Source organism: Aulonocara stuartgranti, assembly GCF_965226115.1.
Source record: "Aulonocara stuartgranti genome assembly, chromosome: 11".
NCBI classification, from domain to species: Eukaryota; Metazoa; Chordata; class Actinopteri; order Cichliformes; family Cichlidae; genus Aulonocara; species Aulonocara stuartgranti.
In genome coordinates, this window is record NC_138947.1 from 14,715,235 (window position 1) to 14,739,584 (window position 24,350).

At 39.8% G+C, this 24,350-nt stretch overlaps 4 protein-coding genes across 4 annotated transcripts; 3 read left to right on the top strand and 1 right to left on the bottom strand.

Annotated features, from left to right (window-relative positions):
• Window positions 1-41: 41 nt before the first annotated feature.
• Window positions 42-8,661, top strand: kel (Kell metallo-endopeptidase (Kell blood group)). Its single transcript, XM_082553133.1, has 18 exons — window positions 42-350; window positions 1,361-1,538; window positions 1,627-1,902; window positions 2,025-2,146; window positions 2,649-2,807; window positions 2,912-2,983; window positions 3,085-3,273; window positions 3,757-3,917; window positions 4,005-4,122; window positions 4,212-4,307; window positions 4,390-4,488; window positions 4,576-4,653; window positions 5,943-6,049; window positions 6,122-6,211; window positions 6,299-6,366; window positions 6,458-6,618; window positions 6,708-6,797; window positions 6,887-8,661. Exons 1-18 carry the CDS (start codon window positions 330-332, stop codon window positions 7,031-7,033), a joined length of 2,232 nt encoding a protein of 743 aa, XP_082409259.1. The 5' UTR covers window positions 42-329; the 3' UTR covers window positions 7,034-8,661.
• Window positions 8,662-8,722: 61 nt separating this feature from the next.
• LOC309718120 (uncharacterized protein) lies at window positions 8,723-10,688 on the top strand. Its single transcript, XM_082553134.1, has 3 exons — window positions 8,723-9,120; window positions 9,592-9,884; window positions 10,074-10,688. The coding sequence occupies exons 1-3, from the start codon at window positions 8,883-8,885 to the stop codon at window positions 10,632-10,634; spliced, it is 1,092 nt and encodes a 363-aa protein (XP_082409260.1). The 5' UTR covers window positions 8,723-8,882; the 3' UTR covers window positions 10,635-10,688.
• Window positions 10,689-11,946: 1,258 nt separating this feature from the next.
• Window positions 11,947-14,493, bottom strand: emg1 (EMG1 N1-specific pseudouridine methyltransferase). The gene is made up of 5 exons (XM_082553136.1): window positions 14,308-14,493; window positions 14,060-14,161; window positions 12,804-12,945; window positions 12,440-12,645; window positions 11,947-12,338 (listed from the first exon to the last, which is right to left on the bottom strand). Exons 1-5 carry the CDS (start codon window positions 14,455-14,457, stop codon window positions 12,225-12,227), a joined length of 714 nt encoding a protein of 237 aa, XP_082409262.1. The 5' UTR covers window positions 14,458-14,493; the 3' UTR covers window positions 11,947-12,224.
• Window positions 14,494-14,666: 173 nt separating this feature from the next.
• Window positions 14,667-20,843, top strand: nop2 (NOP2 nucleolar protein homolog (yeast)). The gene is made up of 16 exons (XM_082553132.1): window positions 14,667-14,805; window positions 15,318-15,445; window positions 15,541-15,583; window positions 15,663-15,727; window positions 16,724-17,112; window positions 17,383-17,593; window positions 17,702-17,901; window positions 18,073-18,162; window positions 18,730-18,817; window positions 18,902-19,042; window positions 19,130-19,269; window positions 19,362-19,451; window positions 19,553-19,675; window positions 19,768-19,865; window positions 19,944-20,080; window positions 20,175-20,843. The coding sequence occupies exons 2-16, from the start codon at window positions 15,340-15,342 to the stop codon at window positions 20,588-20,590; spliced, it is 2,337 nt and encodes a 778-aa protein (XP_082409258.1). The 5' UTR covers window positions 14,667-14,805; window positions 15,318-15,339; the 3' UTR covers window positions 20,591-20,843.
• The last annotated feature ends 3,507 nt before the right edge of the window (window positions 20,844-24,350 follow it).

Sequence of the window (24,350 nt, forward strand, 5' to 3'; positions counted from 1 at the left end):
CAGCAACGAATAAGCATAAGCAAGGTACTAGACTCAACTTACCACTACCTGCCTTGTTCTAAAGCTTTTACCACTACACACAGGAGTTATTCATGGTGTCACTGTAGTTCACAAATCCCAAAACATCCTGTCTGCTTAGAAGAACCACAGCATTTGCTTGATGAGAAGAGTGAGTCGCAGCCTGCAGAGTGGTTTTTATCAGTGTCAGATGAGGAGAGAAGTGACTGATGAAAAGAGATAGCTGAGATGACAGCTATTTGACGGGGGGGGACAGGAGGCGGTAGACATGTAAAAGAGGATGTAACACGCTGGGAAAACACAAGTCAAGAATGAGTGAAACAGAGCTTGAGGTAAGATCTCAATAACAAAGTTGGTTATGTTGTTACCAAGCTGTTTTAGGCTAATGTGTATGTTGTAACTGCTGGAAACAAGGCCGAGTCACTGTGCCTAAGAAATATAATATTTAAAGAATGTGACTTTGAAAGGGTGAAGTCTGCAGTCTCTGCAAATTAGACTTAAACTGCTCTGTGCAAAAGATTGTGCTTAAATAAATTACATGAAACTCATTAAGTTGACATACATGCCCACCTAATGAATTTCATGTCATGTGTAGCTCTTGATCACGCATTGTTACTGTTAAAAGTAGTTTTTACGTAGAAAAATAAAAATCACTTCAGCTGCGCTATTGAATGTCTACGGGTATAAGCAAGTATTTTTAAAGTGATTTTAAAACCACTTAAAATTTAGCACACATTAGCGAAAATGAGTCACTCTTCCTTGTTTTATATTTTGTTTCCAAGGGCAAAAACTTCCTTTTAATTATTTATAGTGGTCTTGAGCAATAGTTCTCCAGGCTTTCTGAAGGTCTGTCTTTGGCCATTGGCTGCTCTTTTTTTTTTTTTTTTTACTTATTTTCATTCCAGTCCTTGTACCTGTCATTTTCAGAGCAATGCTTCTTTTTCTTTTATTTAAGTCACTTAACATTGGCCGAGAAATCACTCAAGCATAAAAGAGGCAACCTAGCAAATAGCCCATTTCCTTAATAGCCTGCTGAAAAAAACAACAAAGTATGTTCCCATTTCTATAGTTAAAGCCACAACAAATGTCAGAGAATTCACAGGGATAAAGCAGTAATTTTTCTATTAACAAGATGATTGCAGGAGGGCTATTAGACAAAGACTTGATATATATTGGCATGGTGTCCAGGGTATCCTAAAAGACTTTCTAAAACTGGACAAGCAGGTTACAAAAGATCTGACACAGCACCTGAGAGATACATCTGTCTATTTAGCTGCATCCAGAACCTGGGAGGGTTCAGCCTTCCCCTCTACTGCAACTGCTCACTCATTATCCCCACCAGATCCTGCAACAACTCGAGTCTGACCGACAGCGACTGCATATGTCATACTCTAACATCGAGCACCGAGTAAAACCAGTGTGGATGAAACATCGAAAATGGCTACTTTTCCTCTTAAGCTGCATCTTACTTGCTGGCATGGTGGGACTAATCAACCATCTGGCTCACCATTTCCACACTGGTAGGAGTTCAGAAAAACACACCAATACGAGACAATGAATTCACAATTCTGCCATTTTGTCTGACTTTTGTCTCACTCTTTCCTGCAGTTACTCCGTGTCTCTCTCCTGCCTGTCAGTGGGCTTCAGCCCGTCTCTCCACATCTGCTGATCCCTTCACGCAACCCTGTGATTACTTTCTGTTCACATGTGGATCAGACAGACTTTTGCTGGACAGTGAAAGGCGACAAAGAAGTCATGGTTTTACTTTACATGCAGAAAACCAAAGAAAGTCTGTGCAGTCAAAGCAGGAAGACGGAGGACTAAGAGAGAATAAAACACTGAGCAGAAAAGCTGTGTTGCTGCAGTATCTCAAGAAGATTTTAGGTATGAGTCTGTATTCAGTGGGAATTTTTTTTAAATGTCCTCTCTTGTGTGTGACTCCTCATTTCATGCTACCTTAACAAATGATCTAAATAGTTTCCTTTTTTTCCGGATCTGTATGTCAGAAACAGACAGCGGGATGAATAGTTCAGCAGTGCAGAAGACTAAAGGATTCTACAATTCCTGTCTGGATACAAAATCTATAGAAACTGCTGGCGCAGACCCCTTCCTCTCACTCATAAAGAAAGTATGATACTCATATTCCAAACATAGCAAGCTCTTCAAATCACACTTAAGCTTACATTGGTTATCATATGTGCTCATAAGACTTAATTACTTAAATTACCATTATGAACAGTATCCCATTAAATTTTAAAAAACAAACAGAAACCATCACCAGTTTTTTAATGATGCCTGTTGGCCTACAGGAGGTGCTGTAACTACATGAATCACTGTCATAACCTTAGTTGAGGTCAAAAAGAAAAACAAACAGTTTAGCCGAATTGTCTCCTTTGTAGTTCTACAAGATCTAAAATGATTAGTCAATTTGTAATTTGACCAAATTTTGCAAAGTCCACCTTCTAAAATGACAGAGATTGCTTGTTTAACACTCAATATCTGCTGCCCAGAAGAATCAATCAGTTTAAAAACATCCCCTTTGGGTTCAGGAGACTCCAAACTGTTTGGTTACATTTTTTCCCCCAATTTCATCTACTAATATTGTTTCACTGTATCTTCTCCGTACACAGCTGGGAGGCTGGGCCGTATCGGGGCAGTGGAATCAGACTGATTTCAACACCACCTTGGGATTGCTAATGAGAGACTACAATACCTTTCCATTCTTCAACATCTATGTGGGCAAAGACCCTTATGAAGCAGCACGTGGGATTAACAAAAAATACATACAGGCTAGTATGAATTAAGATGATTTAGGTTTTGCTGCTCTGAGAGCTGCCAGAGCAATGTAAGCTTTGTGTTTTTGCTTTAAATCAAGTCTCCTCTTTGCCAACAGATTGATCAACCTGATTTGTTGATCCCAATTAAATGGAACAGCAAGACAGAGAAGTCTAGAGCTAAAACTGAGGTTGAGTATCCTTGTTGATTCAGGAAATGTCTTTAAATGAATACAAAAACATTTATCCATCCAACTAAGGCCTTTCCTTTTGTCCTGTCTCTTTTATCTAGACTCTACGTCCTTTCTTGGCCTCGTGTCAGCAATACCTCAACCTGCTGGGTGCCCCGAAGAGCAGCAGCTTGATCCATGTGGGCTCTTTCGTCTCTCTGTCCTCTCAGCTTGCTGTGGCATCTTCACCCCTGGACTCTCGCCTGTCCAAAGGACAGCTCTACCAGCACATGACCATCAAAGAGCTACAGGTAAAGGATTTATGTTTCTTTGTGCTGTGCTGCTCTTCTGATAGAAGCAATGTCGGTGCATACTGCAGAGACAGAAGTTTTACCTAAATCAATTACAGATGATACCATTATACTGTACGTACTATTAGTTAGTAAAACGTACCTACAAATTAACTAGAAAAACAATGACAACTATATTTTAGCAAAAATGCAAATACATAAATAGGACTGTACAGAAAGGATGCTATAGTGCATGTGTTTAGTGATATTTGGTCCACATTAACTTGAGTCAAGTTTTTGTATGTTCTAAACACCTTAATACCCTGCAGAGGTCACCAGTCCATCACTTAGCGAGCACATAGAGGCAGAGAATCATCATGCTCACACTTAAACTGAAATTAAACAATAAATACATTTAATTTAAAAAAGAACAACAACACTTTGAGTACCTGTTGTCTGGATACATGTGATAACAGTATTTTTTATATGGAAATGTCCCTACAGAGACAAGCCCCTGCTATTGATTGGTTGGGCTGCCTCCAGGCTGCTTTCCATCCCCTGCCCCTCAGCGCAGATGACGATGTCCTTCTGCATAACTTACCCTACATCGTGCAGATGTCCAACACCATCATCAAATGGCAGAACAAGCCTGAACTGAGCAACAGGTACTGTAAAGTGACATAAAAATGACAAGCACATCCTTTCTCTTTTTTATGCTTATCTTTGTTGCTGGGTCATTTGTTTCCACTCAGCGCTCCCCTCCATACTTTTATGGTCCTCAATCTGCTGCACACCCTGATGCCTGCCATGGACTCCAGATTTTTTGAAACAGCAAAGAACTTTTCTATGGCTTTGGGTAACAGTGAAGAGGTTAGCCGAATATGCTACAGAGGAAAGAAAAACTGGATCTGTGAATTGATTGGTTACTGTAATATCTTTATATTTTGGCTTTCCACCAGGAAGCTCCTCGCTGGAAACACTGTGTGCTGGAAACTGAGAGAGGATTTGATTCAGTTCTCACACATCTTCTCAGTAAAGTGACAGCACAGAAGGAGGTGAGGAGACATCTTGAGACCTAATGAATTCAATAGAGAGAAAAGGTTCTGTCTGATAATCTGTCATTTAACTCTCCAATAGGCAGAGAAGATTATTCAAAGTGTTTTTCACTCCTTCAAGTCCAAACTAAATGAGTTTGAGTGGACAGATCAGACATCTCGTCAGCTTGTCATGGAAAAGGTAACGAGTGAAGAATTTGTTTTCTTTTTTTAATTTCTTCAGAAACGAACGATTTTTAAGTTTGATATTTGTTAAACGATTCTGCAGGTTGATTCTGCAATTCCAAAACTATGGACTACAAAGGAGCCCTCTAGTGAAGCCAAGCTTGACCTGCTTTTTTCGGAGGTACATGAAAAACCTCTTGGTTTAATGTCTTGATGGCATTTATCTATGTGGGACTTAAACTATATCTCACTCAGTGCTGTCAGAGAGAACTCTTTAGGATCCCAATGTCCATCTAAGTTTTAATTTGATCTGTTTGGATCTCACTTCAGGTGAAAATTCGCCACTTAATTCAGTAGCCTGTATGAGAGTCGAGCCAGCCTCCCTAGTTCTATTAGTTTTTAGTTTTATTATACCACAGAGTGACAGGTGGTGTGGAAAGGGCCCTCCACTGGAAAATAATGAGCTTACGCCCCAACATCAATGCAGTCTGCACCTGTTCGGCAACATTAGGTGGAAGATTTTTGAAGGGTGATGGATTCCCTAGATTTAATAGTGTTGGCAAAAAGGGATTAAACAAATTTGTGAATCTCTGTCCAAAAATTTGGTGATTTAGGACAGCTGCAAATCATGTGGGTCAATGTGCCCACCCCAGTCGGACATTTCCAGCATTCGGGGGTCTGTATGAGGTTCGCCCTGCATAATCTGTTGGTGACCACTAAATTCGGTGTAGTAGTTTGAACTAAGTTAGTCTTGTTCTAAGTTCCCTGGACATCTTTTTAATACTCTGTAGATTCCTGATCAGTAAGCGCTACACTAAGGTCAGTTTCCCAGGCTCGTTGCAGGGTGGTGAGCCCTTTATCCATGTGTTTTACAAGCACTGAATAATATTTAGGGACCTCACAATTTCCCTCAAAGACTTTCCCAACATAGGTGAGATAGCCTATAGTTAAAGCAGGTGTGGAGGGAGATCCAAAGATCATGAGGAGTAGATGTAGACTTAGAATAGCTGCAAATATTTCAAAAACTGTCTCTGTGGCAGCTGAAACTGTGTCCCCCGTCACATAGATCTCCAAGAACAAGAATTCCTCTCTGAACCCAAGTCTCCAAAGAAATGGAGCCTTTTTAATGCTAAATTTGGGGTTAAGCCTTATAGAGGCCTCAGTGTGGAGGTGCATTTTCTTTGTTTTCTTTGTATTATTGTAAGGTATTTACCTTACAATATAAAGCGCCTTAAGGCAACTGTTGTTGTGATTTGCTGCTATATAAATAAAACTAAATTTAATTGAATGTTTATTTATCATATAGAAAATCTGTTAATGCCGCAATAATGACATTAAACTAATGGTAAAACTGTTACCACGAATCTCAACTTTTAAATACTATGTTGACATCACTGGTTTTGGAAAATAAGGATTAAAAAGTGTAGAAATAAAGCCAAACCACTGACCTTCAAATATCTATAATTTCAGATGATAGTCAGCAACCAAAACTTCTTCTCCAACTATGTCCAGCTTCTATCCCTGCGGCAGAAGAAACGCATTGAAGTCCTGATAACCGAGCCTGAGGATATTGATATGTAAGTGTCAGCTTAAAGCTGATAGCTGCCAATAATCTGGAGTGTGCATTAATCTTTTCACTTTTCTTTTAGACTGTCTGTCACACCATTTCTCTTTGGTAAAAAGCTCCTCTTTCCCTTGGGAATGTTTGTACCTCCACTTTTCCATCCAACCTATCCTAGGTAACACATACACTCACTCAATAACTATTAAATGCCTTCCATTGTATTTTTCAAATAATTCCAGCATTGGACTTCTTCTGTAAACAGAGCCATTAATTATGGTGCAGCTGGTTTCCTTGTTGCTAAAGATATCCTCCACCTGCTTCTGCCTGACAGTAAGAGAGATTCACTTTCCTCTTCTTCATTTACTACACAAAAAATACATTTTGCTTTTGTTAGTAATATTATGTATATTTATCTCTGCAGTTTCGTCTCAAAGTAAGACCGTGAATGCTGTGGGTGAATGTGTGTGGACTCACTACCTCACAGTGTCAGAAAAGACAGGCAGAGGTGGAGGGTTTCCGCTGTCAGCAGCACAGCAACAGGAGGTGTGGGTGCAGTATACTGCACTGCAGGTAGCGCTGCAGGTGAGGATCCATTGTCAGGCTTTAGTGTCTGTTTTTAAGGATGAGATCAAGTTTACATGTCTTCGTGTTATCTGCCTTTTTTTTCTTAGGCTTATCATCAGAATCTAATGCAACAGCCTAATGACACGTCTCTCTCAGGAATCTCATATACTCGCTTGTTCTTTAGATCCTTTTCTCAGGTGATGTACTTTCATTACTGTCTTTTCTTTTTCTGCTTTCCTCCCAGCTACACTCGAGTGTAATTCCCTGTAATGTGATTTATTTGCAGATTAACTGTGAAGCTGATCCATACCGTGACTCCATGCCTTTTAAACCCTCCTTCTTGATCACAGTCATTTGTGCCAAATATAACCTGTGTCCTACAAGCCCGCAGTGCTCCATTCAAACCAAGCAGAATTCATTACAAGCATGCTGACCAGTCTCCTCTGATTTGACATAAAAGGTGTACCTACCATAAGTAGGCTACAACCCAAAGCACATTTATGTATTTGCTTTTGTTGTAATTGTTAGGTTGTGTCTGCATGTTGTATAATTGCGCAAGCGGTTTAGTTTTGTTTGTTTTCATTTTTTGAAAACTGTTGAAACCTTGTTTCCAGCTTTGCTTTCAGTGATGAAAGTTGCCAGAAAAGGGACATTGGATTGAACAACAAAGTTCTCCTACTTAAAGATGATTTTGTTCATTTAACTTTAACCATCTTGAGTGGAAAAAGTAAAAGTTAAATTCAAAAATGGCCTCTTATTTTAAAATAAAATCATCCGAGATGAGTGGGAAAATGTATCTTTGCTCAAACTTCATATAAATAACATAAACGTGTAAAAAAAATCCATGAATTCTGAAAAATATCCCCACCTGACCCGCAGCGTATCTTCTGATTTCTGTACACTAACTTTCAAATGTAAAACAGTTCTGCAAATTGAAGTACATAATTGTATACATAAGGAATCAAAGCTAGAAGATGAACCTATCAAAATGTAGTTAGTAGAAGCCATATGCACCCATCTGTCCCACATGGTAATATGACCTGAGAAAGATGACCCAAAATTTCCTCTAGTTATTATTAGAAAACACATAAAACATCAGGATAGCAATGCTTGTTTCTCTTCAGGGGTGTCAAACATAAGGCCTGGGGGCCAGAATCAGCCCAACAAAGACTCTAATCCAGCCCATTAAATGGCTTTGGAAAATGTGAGATTTTTAACTGTATTTTAGAGCTTTTCTTCTCCCATGGCAATTCACACTACACCAAAATGATTACGTTATAAATTTATGTATTTTACACCTTTATTTCTTATCATTTAGGCCCAAAGAATCATCTAGAGAGATTTCTTTCATTTACTACAGCAGCATTTCTTTATTATGTAAGTGAGGTGTACTTTTAAAATTGCACTTTTTTCTTTTTCTTATATAAAATCATTTGACATCCCTGCTCTACATCACAGACATTAAACTAGTGCAATTTCACTTTTTAAACTAGGATTTATCCCATGATGTTGATGCTCAAAGTTGCTTACACACAAACACACACACACACACACACACACACGCACACACAAAATATATTGAACAAAAGTTAGACTTTGGCTTCAGAATGTTACAATTGGAAGTGGGTTTAAAATTCATTTGGCTTCATTTAGGTGAGCAAACATGTGTTTTTGAGCCCTGAAATGCAGTGACTAAAAATATCTGGTTCATAGTAACAATGTTGCTGATAATCAGTGTTTGTGTTTATTGTACTTTTCCATCCAACTGCTTATCCAAGGATAGGATGGTGGGGGTGCTGGAGGCAATTCCAACTCTTATGAGATGAGAGGCAGCATATACCCTTCACAGTCTTCCAGTCCATCATAGGGCTAATATAGTTACACTCAATTCAGAATGACTAGTTAAACTGACAGGGATGTCTTTGCACTGTGGGGGGAAGCTGAGGCACCAACATTTCTGTTCCTATCATTTATTTGTCTTTATCGCCTATAGGTACATGTCATGTAATGTCTATTTTCATCAAATGCATGCACTCAAAATAAAGTAGTCAAAAAAACCTACTTATTGATACTTGAGTGGACCCATCAATTATTTTGAATAACTTCCTGACTCAGTTAAGGCTCTGGACCAGCAACTGAAGAACTGTTATTTTTCAAAATGTCACAAAATCAGCATTCCTATTTTAAACTCTGACCAATACCTGTCAGTGAAACTCAGTAGAGGAGTTTCCATCATTTCAGATTTCTTCCTTAATTATGAAATAGTGTGTAAACCTCAAAAAATGCGGAGGAAAGCCACTGTTACAAACTCCACGCAGCTGAGTGCACTGGGAAATGGTGCGAGCGAGAAGTCAGGAGAAAACACACATTTGAAGGTGATAAAACAGATAGAAAGACCTTCTAAAACTCCAGCTGGGAAAGGCCTCGGAAAAGCAGGAGCCAAACGTTTGGGCCGACTACTGAAACGAGCTATCCCTAACCAGGATGAGGCGACAGGAAAGGCGAACGCTTCTCTTCCCAGTGAGTCCCTGACGGTTCAGCTAAAGCTAAGCTAATCAGCCAACTGCTGAGGCTAGCTAAATTAATCCAAATTAAGAATTTATGTGTCTTTGATTTTAATTATTTTTATATCTGCTTTAGATTTCAAACAATAAAAAATAATACTATGACACAGAATTTATTTCCAGGGTCTTTCCTGGTTCAAAATGGGTGGGGGGGCTATGCATTTTAGCAGCTGTTGATGAAGATGTTAAGATTTAGAGTACATAAAAGGGTCAGCTCAGTTTGGAGACAAAGTTATAGAGGCAAGGCTGAGAAGGTTTGGACATGTGCAGAGGAAGGATAGAGGATATACTGGACAAAGGATGCTGAACATTTAGCTGGTTCATAACAAAATACAACAGTGAGAATGGATGGAGACATTTGTACTATACTATAACTGGTTTGCACTGATCTGTGATTTGAATGTTATTTTCTTCATTGATTTTTCAGAGACTCCCGTCCGGCTTTTCAAGCATCAGATTCAAACAGAGGCTGGAAATGCACCCAAGACAAATTCTGCAAAGCCAACCTCGCCTCACATCTCCCAGCTCATCCTCAGTGTGGTTTCCCAGTGCAAACACAGAGGCGGCATCTCCATGGCAGAACTCAAACAGATGCTGGCAGCTGGAGGCTATGATGTGGCCAAGAACAACAGGCGAGTGAACATAGAGACCAAGAGGCTGGTTAACAACGAGACACTTGTACGAACTACAAGAAATGCATCATTCAGACTCAACCATAAGGTAATGCACCTTTAATCTTTGGTAACTGGTATTAGTTCAACTAAATGCAGCACTGCTGCGTGTAAGTTATGCATGTAGCTTATTGGCATTGTGGCTAAAAAGTGATTTTCTTGCCCGTGTGTTGCAGTATTACAGTGAGATTCTCAAAACAATTTCATGTCACATTAACTTTTACCCCCCGAAAAATAGAAGCTGACAGACATAATTCAAGTAAGGACGATCCCAGTGAAGACTCCAAAGCCAAAAGCAGAGCTGAAGCTGACTCCGAAAACAGCAACAAGCAAATCCCCCAAAGGAGCAGAGAACCAAAAGAGACGAGTATTAAAGCCAAACCAAACCAAACCAAAGAGCAAATCACACCAAACAAGGGCAACACCTCGAAAAGTTAGATCACCCAAACTAAAACCTAAGCCTCGCAGAATGGCGGTCACATCACCCAAACTAAAATGCAAGCCTCGCAGAATGGCGGTCACAGCGCACAAACTAACACGCAAAACTCGCAAAGCGGCAGCCAAATCACACAAACAAAGAAGGAAGACAACCAAAGGAAGAAAATCACCAAAACCTGCTGGCAAGAAACGCAGACCTGCAACAAACAGGGGCGCACGAGTTCGAAAGGTACCGAGGAAGGCTCAAAAGACTCGGAGACGCCGACCAAACCAAGTTCAAAATCGACATAAAAAGCAAGCAAGACGAAGGCTTCCAAAATCAAAGTTGAGATCGAGGAAAGGCACTTACTACTACCGCTAGGCTGAGTCTTCATGGTAAACAGTAATAAACAGAACCCCTTTTAGCATCCTGAAATACACGTAGTTCTATGTTGTGTTTGTGTTCCCATATCATTTTTTCTTCACTTCACTGTACAGACCATAGATCGCATAAAACATGGACAGTTTTCAGATACAAGTTCTGAAAAGTGAAGCTTCAGTGGAAACTTGTCTTTCTTTTAAATGCTACTTGAATGCGATACCTGTGGTTGCAAAAATATCATGTATTGAGGTCAGACAGACATGTGATCATTAACCATGTGATTGCCATTTTAAATGGGTGATAATGTAGGATCAAGTGAATAAGGCTTCAGTCACACGAGCCTAGAGACAGTCTGTGGCTACCTGGCAACCACCAGTTGTGATTGAAAAATGAGTATTCCCTGGCCTATTATGAGTGGTTGTTGGAGGTTGATGGCAGTCTCTGGGACATTGATTGCTAAAGTACCCGACACACAGGCCTACAGGCTGTCAGTGATCTCCCTGGCAATCACCTGTTGTTAGGGAAAAAGGGTATATTTCCAGCATAAACCTCCTTGTGAATGCTTTGATCAGCAGCACATTTTTGCAGTTTGAATGGAAGTGATGAACTTATTGCCTTCAAAGTAAAACTTGCACCCTTTGAAATATATTGGCTGCAGCACTGAGGCTGAACTTTATTCTGAGGGCAAACATTCGCCATTTCGTGTTGCATTCTTTCAAGTTTTACTACTGCTAGACTAGTAGTTGGCAAATGCTGGCAGATAAACTAAAACTGCAGGCAACCATGGCAATCTGCTAGTAACCAGACCAAAGTGCTTTTAATGCAGCACCTTCTTTGCAACTGATTTTATCCTGGGAGAGCCGGCAACCTCGAGAAACCACTGTCAGCCAGTTGGAGAATACACGTCCCTAGCAACCGGTGATTGTATGACACCCAATATGGACTCTAAAAGCATTGTGCACATGACGTCACTTGAAAAACCTCACTAGGAGACAATTGCAAAACAGCTCTTAGACTTGACCTCTGAAGTCTTTAGAGGTCAAGTCTAATAAACTCTTGATGAGTTTATGGGCTGAGTCATGAGGCTTGGGTCATGTTGAATAAAATGTTATGTCATTTGTCAAACTGTGATCATTTCAGAAGGGAGTATTTTTCTGGTATCGTGGTTTCACAGTCAATTCTGTCTCTCATTACATTATCTTGATGCTTCGAAGCAGGACTTTATAATCAGTGGGTGACATCAAAGTAGCGATGTCCATCTTGTAGTTTATGGTTGTCTATGTGTGAAACTTTGCACAAATCAAGAGCAGTCGTTATTTAGTCACACATTTTAATGTAACTACAACAATCCATAATCAAAACTGCAATTGATACTGGTATAAAAATAACTGCCATGCTCCTGCATGGAAAAGGAACCAATGTGTCTTCCACATGGTGCTCACATGCCATCGAATACATATACAGGACAGTGTATAGCAGGATAGAACATTGGGCATCAGTGGACACTCAGTCCAGTATTTCTAGTGCACTGAAATAAAGTCCATATAGTCAACTGTCTCTTTCCAGTCAGCATCAGCACTTTTCTATCCGTCACAGGATGCCCCACACCTCCTCAAAGGCAGAGCACATCTTGGCACAGGTCAGTGCTGCAGACAGGGGGTAGTTACTGATGGACACTGTCTTCTCTGTGTAGTCCACGTTAACCTAATAAGGACAGAGACATCAGTAACACACAAGGAGTATTTGACATAACTGTAACAGACTAAAAGAGTCTGTAAAAGAGAATGCCTCAATATATTTCTCACCGCTCCATGTGCGAATGCTCCAATCACCACTGCAGCTGGTCCCTCTGGTACCAAAGTCCGTGGGCACACGGCCTCTCCTGAAGAGAAGGAGGTGCTGATACGAGGGCAGCCGGGAGGTAGGTGATCAGACACTGGATTTTTAATCATCCTCAGGAGCTTCTGAGGACCATCAGCAGCCCTGACACTCAGCTTGTGCAGCAGCTGAACTAAGAAAGTAGAGAGAAGAAAGAAGAATTAGGAGAACAGTAATGGAGTGAAGGCTCACTTAAAGCCAGAACACATGGGAATAAGACTTAAGTACAATGCCTACAGCATGATCAGTATGTGTATTATCCATGCAGAAAAAATAACAGTTATAGTTTACCCATAAGGCCACAGAAACGTGTGAATGTTCTTGGGATGCGGGTCTGCGGGTTGATCTCGATTAAAGCGTTTTTCTCTGTGTGGATGTAAACCTGCAACAGCCCCGCCCTGTTCAACGGACTGTCCATCAGCATGAGCAAACACTGGAAATACACAGTTCAAAGTTAAAACCATTCATACAGCCCTTCATCACAAACATGCCACTACGCTTTATATAAGAAAACACAGACATAAAGGATAAATAAGAAAAAACACTCTAGTTAAATTTCAGACTTGATGTATTGATTTTTATTTCAATTTAATTTTACAATTTAGTTTCAGATTGCCTGCAAAGTATTTTGTTTCATTTTTCAGTTTCCTTATTAAGTGTTAGGCCAAGATATAAAAAGTTCAGGTAGGTAGGTATTACAATACAAACAAAAGGCAACTGACTCACAATCATGTACATATCCCTGTCTCAATAAAATGCGCACAAAAGCGGCTCATGTCTGTTGTCCTACTTTTATTTTTGATAGTTTTTTTGGTTGTTTTGTTCCTAAAGTACTTCTTACACTACTTCATATTATTCTTACACTACTTAGTACTTTTTATTCATACTATACTGTTATATATGTGCACTATTCAGATTAGTGAAATATTACTGATGCAGTAGTATCAAAAGTCAGCTAATGAAACATGCTGGTTTTGTTTTTGTCTCTCAGTTACACTGTAATAGTTCCTAAGTAGTAGGATTTGAGCAGGTCCAGATGTTAGGGATGTTGAGTCAATGATACTGTATTTCTGTAACTATAAAAAAAAAACCAATATGTCACAGATTATAAATATCACAGACTAAGACAAATTAATATGAATTAAGACCACAATACTGTGCATACAATAAGTACCAGAGTAAGGAGCACTAAAAGTAATCATAAGGATCTATTTATTTCTAAAGGGGACTTTTGGAAAGCGTTAGATCCCAGAAACCATGCTACGCAAAAAAAAAGAAAGAGAGAAAAAGATATGAATATGCTCTTTTAGCGCTTTGATTCATACTGGGGGAGGATTGCTCCCCAGATTACTTTTTAAATGCAGAAATAAAACTAAATGACAGGCTTGATGCTCAGTACTGTGCTATCAATCATGTACAGTATGTTTGATAGCACATAATTGCAATGACTTAAATGCAATGAAACTCCACTCTGGTTAACTGTGACAGACTGACAAACACAAGTGACGAATAAGGCTGTACATTATTATTGAGGAATGAGTGTTTACCTGATGTGTGATATCTGGTCTTATTTTTCCGGGATCTCTTCCACTTTTGATGATCATATTTTTGTGTTGGTCGCAATTTAACAGCTCAAATGTTTTCCCGACCTGAAATATGAAAAACAAGCCAAAAGCATGTATTAACTCGCCTTAAGTTAAGTTATTATTAAGCATCGTTGTTGGTGTCACTTCCACTAAAAACGGGTAGGGGTTGCATCACAACAACGCGCAAAGACAGCTCCATAGCGCCTTACCTTCACCGTCTCTAACGACGCTCCCTCCAGAATAACCACCAGCCTCCTCTCCGCCATGCGGTCGTGCAGGCTGCGGAGATGTTTGGCTGGTTTAGGTTCATATTCGTCCAAATGTTCAAGACCACGCTTCTTCCCATTACCCGCCGCCATGATGCCTTCCTCTGGACTGTCGCAGGAAGTTCACGTCACTGCAGAGGTGCGCGTTCACAGGTGAGTGTATTGCACATAAAAATTTCATTTGTGGGGTTTTTATGAAGGTAACTAGATTTTGAATATGTAATTATTTGGTAAAAAATCAGTCAGTTTTATCTTAATAAAATAAAACGTGTTTCCTCAGCGCCCTCGTTCTGCGCGCGCCACCCTTTCGTCACTATTGTGCGCCGGATGTCACGCTACAACGTGTTGAAGGAACTTTCACGTGTAGAAATTTTCGTCCTGCATCGCTCCACAATCACACTATAATTAGTGTCTGCGGACCTTAAAGTATCCGGTTTATTGGTGAGTATTTGAAGAATCGATGCTGCGATTCGCGCTGCAGCTAAAGAGCGGTTCAGTGGCGATAAGCTTTGAGTTGTAAGGGTATACTTTTTAAAACTGTGCGGTCAGGTAATGGCTGTGAAACTGGTCACAAGTTTTTAACGAGGCTGTTTGATAACAGTCTGATCATACATTAATATTTAAACAGTTTAATCCCCAGCAGATGAAGTGGGAGAATTTGTAATAAACGATTTATCATTTGTTATAACCAAACATATTTATTACTGTTTCAACAGTAAAGAGACCCTCTCTGTAACACTACATAATTTAATCACTGCTTATAATTATAAAGAGCATTGGTTGTGTTGGAGCTGAATTTATTGTACTGATGTTGGACGGTTTTCTTTCCCGCAGATCTCCATCCAAAACAGTTTTACTTTTTTTCTTCAATGACGCTCCTCTCTTTCAAATATACTGTATTTTTGGTTTTGTCTTAGGGTTTTAAAACACTCTTGCTGTGTTTTCTTTTTCAGACTGTCTGTGTAGAAGGAAATCATGGGTCGGAAGTTGGATCCCTCCAAGAAGTTGAAGAAAGGTCCGGGTAAAAAAACCCGGAAGCAGCAGGGAGCAGAGACAGAGTTGGCCAAGTTTATAACTGATGGTAACTATCCCTTTCCAAGTCAAAAGTTTCTGTTTTGGAGGTTTAGTAAAACACGCTGTCAACATTGTGTTATTTTTTATATTTAATCTTTGCAGAGGACACTGGATCAAAACGTCTCTCAAGTAGAGCCAGAAAAAGGTAAGAGGTGGACTGAGGATGTAACATGACATAAAGCAAATGTGTTTACAAGCTCCTAATTCATGTTAAAATGTTTCAGAGCTGCAAAGAGAATCCAGAGTTTGAAAAAGCCCAAAGATGTTGCTGAGGAAAAGCCTAAGAAAGGTAAACAATTAACTTTTGCTCAGTCTGGTCAACGCATGATTTAAATATTTGCCCAGATGCAAGCATGAGATTGTTGTTTTGATGGACCATCCTTCTCCAGTATCATTACAGCTATGTAAGCAGTTGTTTATTATTGATTATCAAGGGCAATTATGGGAATATCAGCAAGGGATAATGGTCCAAGGTGAACAGCCAGACTAAATGTGATTCATAAGCCTTCTATGGAAAAACAAGGATTGAAACATTTTACTTCACCCGGATTGAGGTTTCCGCGGCTCGTTGGCAGCATCTGCTGTTCATCCTCTTGGGTCTCACCACCTGAAGGAGGGGCCCAAGGGGTTCAGTGCTATGTCGATCAGGAGGTGGCCTTGTTAGTCTAATCCCAAGTTACTGAAACTGGTTTGTTAACCTCAGAATTTTGTTTATGAGTGAAGGGAGACAGGAGCAGGAGACTAGCAGAAGTATTGGTGCGTTAGCAGTTATGCAGCTCCTGTACTGGTTTACTGTTGTGTGAGCTTTGGGTAGTGACTGAAAGAATAAGATTGGTGATATAACCAGCAGAAATGAACTCCTTTTGAAGGCTGTCTGGACTCATCCTTAAAGTTCACGGTGAGGAGGTTGGTCATTCAGGAGGGGTTTTGAGTGGAGCCATTATTCCTGCACATGGAAAAAAGCTAGTTGAAGTGGTTAGGGCATCTCACCAGAAAGACTCTTTGGCACCTCCTAAGTGAGTTGTTTCAAGCCCGTTCCACTGGGAAGAGGTCCTGGAGCTATCCAGAGGCTTTTGAGCTTGCATCTCTCGGCTGGCTTGCTAACAGCTTGGTCCAGTCGTCAGTCCACTCACAATCCTGATAGGAAAACCGAAAGGGAATGGAGGGAGGGATGGGTGGATATTGATTATTAATGCATCTTGTATGTGTCATGATTTCAGCAAGGAAATAAATGAATAAATACACATATATTTACAGTTTTGTCTTTCTTTCTTTCTCCCTAAAGGGTTCACAGATGAGAACAGCAAATGGTTGAAACCGTCAAAGAGGAAGCGCAAGATTGATGAACAAGAAAGTGAGGATGACAGTGATGAACACTGGGAAGAAGAAGATGATGATGAGGAGGAGGAAGAGGAAGAAAAGGTTGTAGAAAAGAAGGGAGGCAAAGACCAGCAGAAGAAGGGTGTAAAAGGAGTGAAAAAAGAGGCCGATGATGAAGACGATGATGATGGCGATGATGATGATGATGAAGGCGATGATGATGATGATGATGATGATGATGATGAAGGCGATGATGATGATGATGAAGATGATGATGATGATGACATGGTTGATGACTATGGTGTTCAGGATGACAGCGATGAAGCAGCAGAAGATGACAGTGATGGAGAGGATGTATGTGCTCTTTCTAACCTTTTTTACCCTTTTTAATTTTTTTATTTTTTTTTTAGTTTTATTCAGAAGCTGAAACGAAATATTCTTCCAGCCTGGAAATGTGAAGTTTGAAGCCTCATTTTATTAGAAAATTTTCACTTATGAGCTACAAAATCGGGAGAGTATTCTGTTTTCAGTGGCACTAGGCCTTATTACAGTTACATTTTTAAGAGAACATTGTAGCAGAGGCTGGTTAACTTAGAGCTGTTTTTTTTTTTTTTCTACCTCCAGCTTCTTCCCATTGAACGTGCAGCCAAGAAAGAAAAAAAGCAGAAAAAGTCCAAGGCTCCTGATAGTGATGAAGATGACGATGATGAAGAGGAGGAGGATGATGACGAGGAGGAGGAGGAACAGGAATCTGATGCTGACATGGATGAAGAAGATGAACTAAAAACAAACATTGACGAAGAAGATAAATTCAGGCTTCCTAAACCAGAGGAGGGTGAGTTTCAGTGAAGTTTTTGTCTTTTAGAGCAGCAAATGTGCAAAAAGAAATTCTCTGATTTTCTACAAACAATCAAAACGTATTTTTTTGGTCCACATTTTCTAGGACTTCTGCCTCTAGACCTGAAGGCAATCTATCAGCGGATAAAGGACAACATTGACCTCCTGTGCAATTTCTCAACAAAAAGAGAGGAGGGGAAAGACCGAGCAGACTACATCTCACTTCTGAAAAAAGATCTCTGCACCTATTACAGCTACAACGAGTTCCTCATTGAAAAATTTATGGACCTATTCCCTCTTTCAGAGGTGTGTTTTCTTCCGTGCATGGTTTTGGTTTGTTTTTTTTGGGTTTGTTTGTATGTTTTTTCATTAAATCCTGATTTAAAAGAATTCATGGATGCATTGATTTAAACATGCAAGGTCTAGCTGAGAATATCTATTTGACTCCAAACATTATATTTTCTTTCTGCCTTACAGCTGGTTGATTTCCTCGAGGCCAATGAAATTCATAGACCTGTCACTATTCGAACCAATACACTGAAAACAAGGAGGCGGGACCTTGCACAGGTAGGTGCCTGATCTTAAGAGACATGGACAAAATTGGCATTTAGAATGTTTTAACAAGTTAAAATACATAATGTGTGTCATGACTGTTAGCTATTTGGTAGTTTATTGCTTTAAAGATTGTATCTGTTGTGATATAGAATTGTTTTTGTTGAACAAAAATTTGGCAGCCAGGATGAAGAATTCTGTACTTAGGTTAGCATTTTCAGAAGAAGATCTATAGAATATTACATATATATTATATGTATTAATGGATTTACTGTTGATTATGGAGTTAAGAAGCAAAGTCTCACAAGCCTAAAAAGCAGTCATTGACATCTGCCAATGTGATGCATCCCCTGCCTGGTTGATACTTGGTTGCTGGATGTTGGTTGCTAGGTTAAAATCTGTTGCACAGAGGGAGCGGTGCCATAGGCCTCCTATTGAGGGCTGTGGTCACCCTTATTGTGGGAGGGGCCAACTTCTCAAACACTCACCAAGTTGTCATAAAAGGAAAGACTACTTAAATGACAGGAGGAAACTCAAGTCTTTACATATTGAATTCACTTGTTTGTGCTTTTCCTTGTTTAGGCTTTAATCAACAGAGGAGTGAACCTTGATCCACTGGGGAAATGGTCTAAAGTGGGGTTGGTTATCTATGACTCCTCAGTACCTATAGGTAGGTTTCAAAAGTTATGTAAGTGACCAACTTAAGCAATTAAGGATGCTGAGTGTGACTGCAGCTTCTTTACATGTTAACTAGGTGCAACTCCGGAGTATCTGGCCGGTCATTACATGCTCCAAGGAGCCTCCAGCTTTCTGCCAGTCATGGCGCTGTCTCCACAGGAGGGAGAGTTGGTATTGGACATGAGCTCAGCTCCAGGAGGAAAGACTACCTATATTGGTAAGATGTATTGCCTTTATTGCAAATTATGTTGTCATTTCACCCTTAAAAATAGTGGAGTCCTTATGCAGATGTTCTCACCCTTAGCTCAGCTGATGAGAAACACGGGGGTAATAGTGGCTAATGATGCCAATGCTGAAAGACTGAAGAGTGTGGTGGGAAACATCCACCGTCTGGGGGTCACCAACACTGTGGTCTGCAACTATGACGGCAGAGAGTTCCCAAAGGTATCCTGTCTAAATGTGTAGATCACCAATATCTGTGGGGTTAAGCCTTATTACAGTTCCAATGTTTTGACCTGTTGGAATTCTGCTTTAAGGTCATGGGTGGCTTTGATAGAGTGCTGCTTGATGCACCCTGCTCAGGCACAGGCGTCATTGCTAAAGATCCAGCTGTGAAGACGAGCAAGGTAAAAACCAAGAAAGAAACTTTTTCTGTCTTTATATACGTCTGTTTGCTTTAAGTAGTGTGCTAATACTTGTTTCTTTTTGCCCTTCTGTTCACTGACAGGATGAGGTGGATATCAATCGTTGTGCTCACTTGCAGAAAGAATTGATTCTGTCTGCCATCGACTCGGTCAATGCTGATTCCCCATCGGGAGGATATCTGGTCTACTGCACGTGTTCAATAACTGTATGTGGAAACTCTGAATTTCTACCAAATTTATGTACAAACATAGTAAATATCAGACGAGCTTGGTAAGTGATTGCATTTTTTTCAACTAGGTGGAGGAGAATGAATGGGTGGTGGACTACGCTTTAAAGAAAAGAAACGTCAAATTAGTTCCCACAGGACTCGACTTTGGCAAGGAAGGCTTCACCAAGTAAGTTGGATAACCAGTGTTATTATTTTAGGAGCAAGTAAGAAATTGAATAAAACATGAATATTTTCCTTCTTTTAGTTTCAAAAAGTTCAGGTTCCATCCAACTCTGCGACTCACGCGACGATTTTACTCTCACTCCCACAACATGGATGGATTCTTTGTGGCCAAGCTGAAGAAGTTCTCCAACATTATTCCAACTGCACCACCAGGGAATGGTAAGAGTTTTTGTCATAGCTTCATGCCTACGTTTATCATGATATTTTCCCTTTCATCACTAAGTAACATCTGTCTTTGTTGTTGTTGTTGTAGAAGATGAGAAGGCAGAGGCTCCTGAGACGACAGCGGCCACAGAAGCTCCTGAAGAGAAAAGGTCCAAGAGCGACAAGACAAAGAAGACTGTCCTCAACAAGGCAGGCGGCCTGAAGCAAGAAAACAAAGCCAATGGAACAGCAGTCACGAAAAAAGCAATCATCAACTCACAAGGCAAAAAGGAGTTGCATACTGGACCAAAAAAGGCAAAAGTCGCCAAGATGGATGGAGAAACTGTGAAGGGCACAGAAGCCAAGAAGGCAACAGATGATGGTAAAGCATCAAAAGCTGACACAAAGGAAGGAAGCAGGTTTGAGAAAAAGCAGGCCACAAAGAGGAAAACACCCATGAAGGCCAAGAACAGAATGGGGAAGAATAAATTCAACAAGTTGAAGCACATGTTGCAAAAACAATAAACAAAAGTGACAGTGTGTTAAATGCATGTTTGGATTATATTAAAGCTTTGTTACACACCTGGATCCACCTCTGTCTGATGAAGCTGCTCTGTTTGTGCAGCAATTGTGTCAAACGTGATTGTAACATGGCTGCGTGCTGATGATTGGACTCACAAACAATGCCCCTACTAAAGCTGGAGCTTTCTTTTTTTTATTTCTGTATACAGATTCAATGCTTTCCATAATCCTGTGAGAAATAAATCTTTTAAGAACATTTAATACTGACCTATGAATCATTCACACACAAAAGAGGCACCTAACTCAAAGGATGAAACAGTGTTGTGTCCAAACATATCAGATTATTCTCAAAAAGCTTGTAGTTAAAAACTTCTTTTAGTGCAGTGTGTCCTTAAAAAAAATTAGAGGAAATTGGACAAATGGAGGAGTGGTGGGTATAAAAAAAAATCTACTGCAGATGAACAGTGTTTAAAAGTAATTTTCTTAAAAAACTAACAAATCCAGCAAAGACTTGACTTGGGACCTGAGAGGTCCTTCTGAATCCATCTGTTTGCTGAAGGGGCATCAGAAGTCTCAGCAGTTCTCGACGGCCACCGTTCCATTGTCTAAAGAAGGGAAATGGGGAAAAAGCTGAGGTATGCCAAATTGGACTGAAAATCAGTGGAAACCGGTCTTACAGACTCACAAATCCAAATTTGAAATTTTTGGTTCAGATCATCACCACTTATGTTTACATGTGTTCCAGTAAATTGCTGCATCTATTTCACATTTTCAGAAAATATAAAGAAATTTCCTGTAATATGTGTTGTAATTTCACAAGGTTGTTTCATTTATTTATTTTCATTCAGTCACCTAAAGACGTTTATTTTTTTATTCTTTAGTTGAGATTAAGGCAAGGCAAGGCAAGTTTATTTGTATAGCACAATTCAACAACAAGGTGATTCAAAGTGCTTTACAGAGACATTAGAAACAAGAACAAATAAAAAGCACGATTTAAAATTGATTAAAACAAGCAAATAAACTAACTAACTAATTAACAAACAAACAAACAACAGTATATAAAATCAAAACAGATAAAATCAGAACAGTAGATAAAATCAGTAGTTAAATTTAAGTTTTGAAATTTAAGCTTAAAGTGTGGATTTGGTGCTTTATTCAAATGCAGCTGAGAACAGGTGAGTCTTCAACCTGGATTTAAATAAACTGAGTGTTTCAGCTGATCTGAGGCTTTCTGGGAGTTTGTTCCAGATATAAGGAGCATAAAAGCTGAATGCAGCTTCTCCGTGTCTGGTTCTGACTCTGGGAACTGATAAAAGACCGGATCCAGATGACCTGAGGGATCTGGATGGTTCATACTGGGTCAGGAGGTCATTGATGTATTTTGGTCCTAAACCATTCAGAGCTTTATAGGCAAGCATCAGAACTTTAAAGTCTATCCTCTGACGGACAGGCAGCCAGTGTAAGGACCTCAGAGCTGGACTGATGTGGTCCACTTTTTTGGTCTTAGTGAGGACTCGAGCAGCAGAGTTCTGAATGAGCTGTAGTTGTCTGACTGATTTTTTTAGGTAGACCTGTAAAGATGCTGTTACAGTAATCAAGCCTACTAAAGATGAATGCATGGACTAGTTTTTCCAGGTCCTGTTGAGACATCAGATCTTTTATCCTTGATATATTCTTGAGGTGATAGTAAGCTGACTTTGTTATTGTCTTAATGTGTTTTTCTAAGTTTAGGTCTGCATCCATCACTACACCCAAATTTCTCGCCTGGTTTGTGGTTTTTAGATGTATAGATTGAAGTTCTCTGGTGACCTGTAATCGTTTTTCTTTGGCGCCAAAGACTATTACCTCAGTTTTGTTTTTGTTTAGCTGGAGAAAATTGTGGCACAACCAGTCATTGATTTCCTCAATGCATTTACCAAGAGCCTGTACAGGGCCTCGGTCTCCTGGTGACATTGTGATATATATTTGTGTGTCATCTGCATAGCTGTGATAGTTTATTTTGTTGTTGTTTATAATCTGTGCCAGTGGGAGCATGTAGATGTTAAACAGAAGGGGTCCCAAGATGGAACCTTGGGGAACTCCACATGTGATACTTGTCTGCTCAGATGTGAAGTTACCTATTGATACAAAGTATTTCCTGTTTTCTACGTATGTTTTGAACCAGTTTAGTACAGTTCCTGAAAGACCTGTCCAGTTCTCCAGTCGTTTGAGTAATATGTTGTGGTCAACTGTATCAAATGCTGCACTGAGATCCAGTAAAACTAGGACTGACATTTTTCCACTGTCTGTATTCAGACATATGTCATTAAACACTTTGGTCAGAGCGGTTTCAGTGCTGTGGTTCTGTCTAAAACCTGACTGGAAGGCATCGTAGCAATTATTCTGTTTTAAGAAGTAACTGAGCTGTTGAGAAACTGCTTTTTCAATGATCTTACTTAAAAACGGGAGATTTGAGATCGGCCTGTAGTTGTTCATTTGTGTCTTGTCAAGATTGTCCTTTTTCAGTATAGGTTTGATTACAGCAGTTTTTAGTGATTCTGGAAACACACCTGATAATAAAGAAAAGTTGACGATCTGTAACAGGTCTGACTCTAAAGTCTTTGAGACCTTTTTGAAAAAACTTGTTGGCAGGACATCTAAACAGCAGGAGGAGGAGTTCAGTTGACCTAAGATGTCCTCCAGGTCTTTGCTGTTAATAGGTTGAAACTGTTTCATGGTGTTTAAACAGTTTTTTGGTGGACACAGTACATATCCTGGATCTGCTGTTGATGTACCAATTGCTTGTCTAATTTTTTGGATTTTTTCAGTGAAGAATTTGGCAAAGTCATTGCAGGCCATGGTCGAATGAAGTTCAGCTGCCACTGACACAGGAGGGTTTGTTAGCCTGTCAACTGTAGAAAATAAGACCCGAGCATTATGGCTGTTTTTAGTGATGATGTCAGAGAAGTAGGACCTCCTTGCATTCCTCAGTTGTAAATTATAATTGTGAAGTTTCTCTTTATAAATGTCATAATGAACCTGGAGGTTTGTTTTTCTCCATCTGCGCTCAGCTTTCCTACACTCTCTTTTTTCATTTTTCACCAGTGTGGAGTTTCTCCATGGAGACTTTTTCCTTCCAGAGATAACCTTCACCTTAATGGGAGCAATAGTGTCCATTACATTTAACATGTTAGCATTGAAGCTATTGACGAGCTCATTGACTGACCCTCTGGGCAGGTCAGGTGTTAATGGGAAGACCTGGTTAAAAATTGCACTACTGTGTTCAGTTATACACCGTTTTGTGATCACTGTTGTTGAGATATTTGTGTGGGCTGAGATTTTACTTTCAAAGAAAACACAGTAATGATCAGACAGGCCCACATCAGACACAGTAACCTTTGAAATGCTCAGGCCTTTGGAGATCAGTAGGTCAAGAGTGTGTCCTCTATTATGTGTGGCCTCTGTTACATGCTGAGTCAGCCCAAAGTTGCCCAGAGTGTTACTCAGGTCTTTAGTCCCTTTGTCCTGAGGGTTGTCCACATGAATGTTAAAATCCCCAGCAATAATTACACAGTCAAAATCAACACAGATCACAGACAGCAGTTCACTGAGGTCATTAAAAAAGTCTGTGCAGTATTTGGGAGGCCTGTAACTATAATATAGATTAACTATAATAACCTTGATAAAAATACAAAAGACCATCTCTAAACGGAGTACATCTTGGACGCTCTTGCATACCTGTTATTGTTTATTACCTATATGATAATTTGAGTATTACACCTGT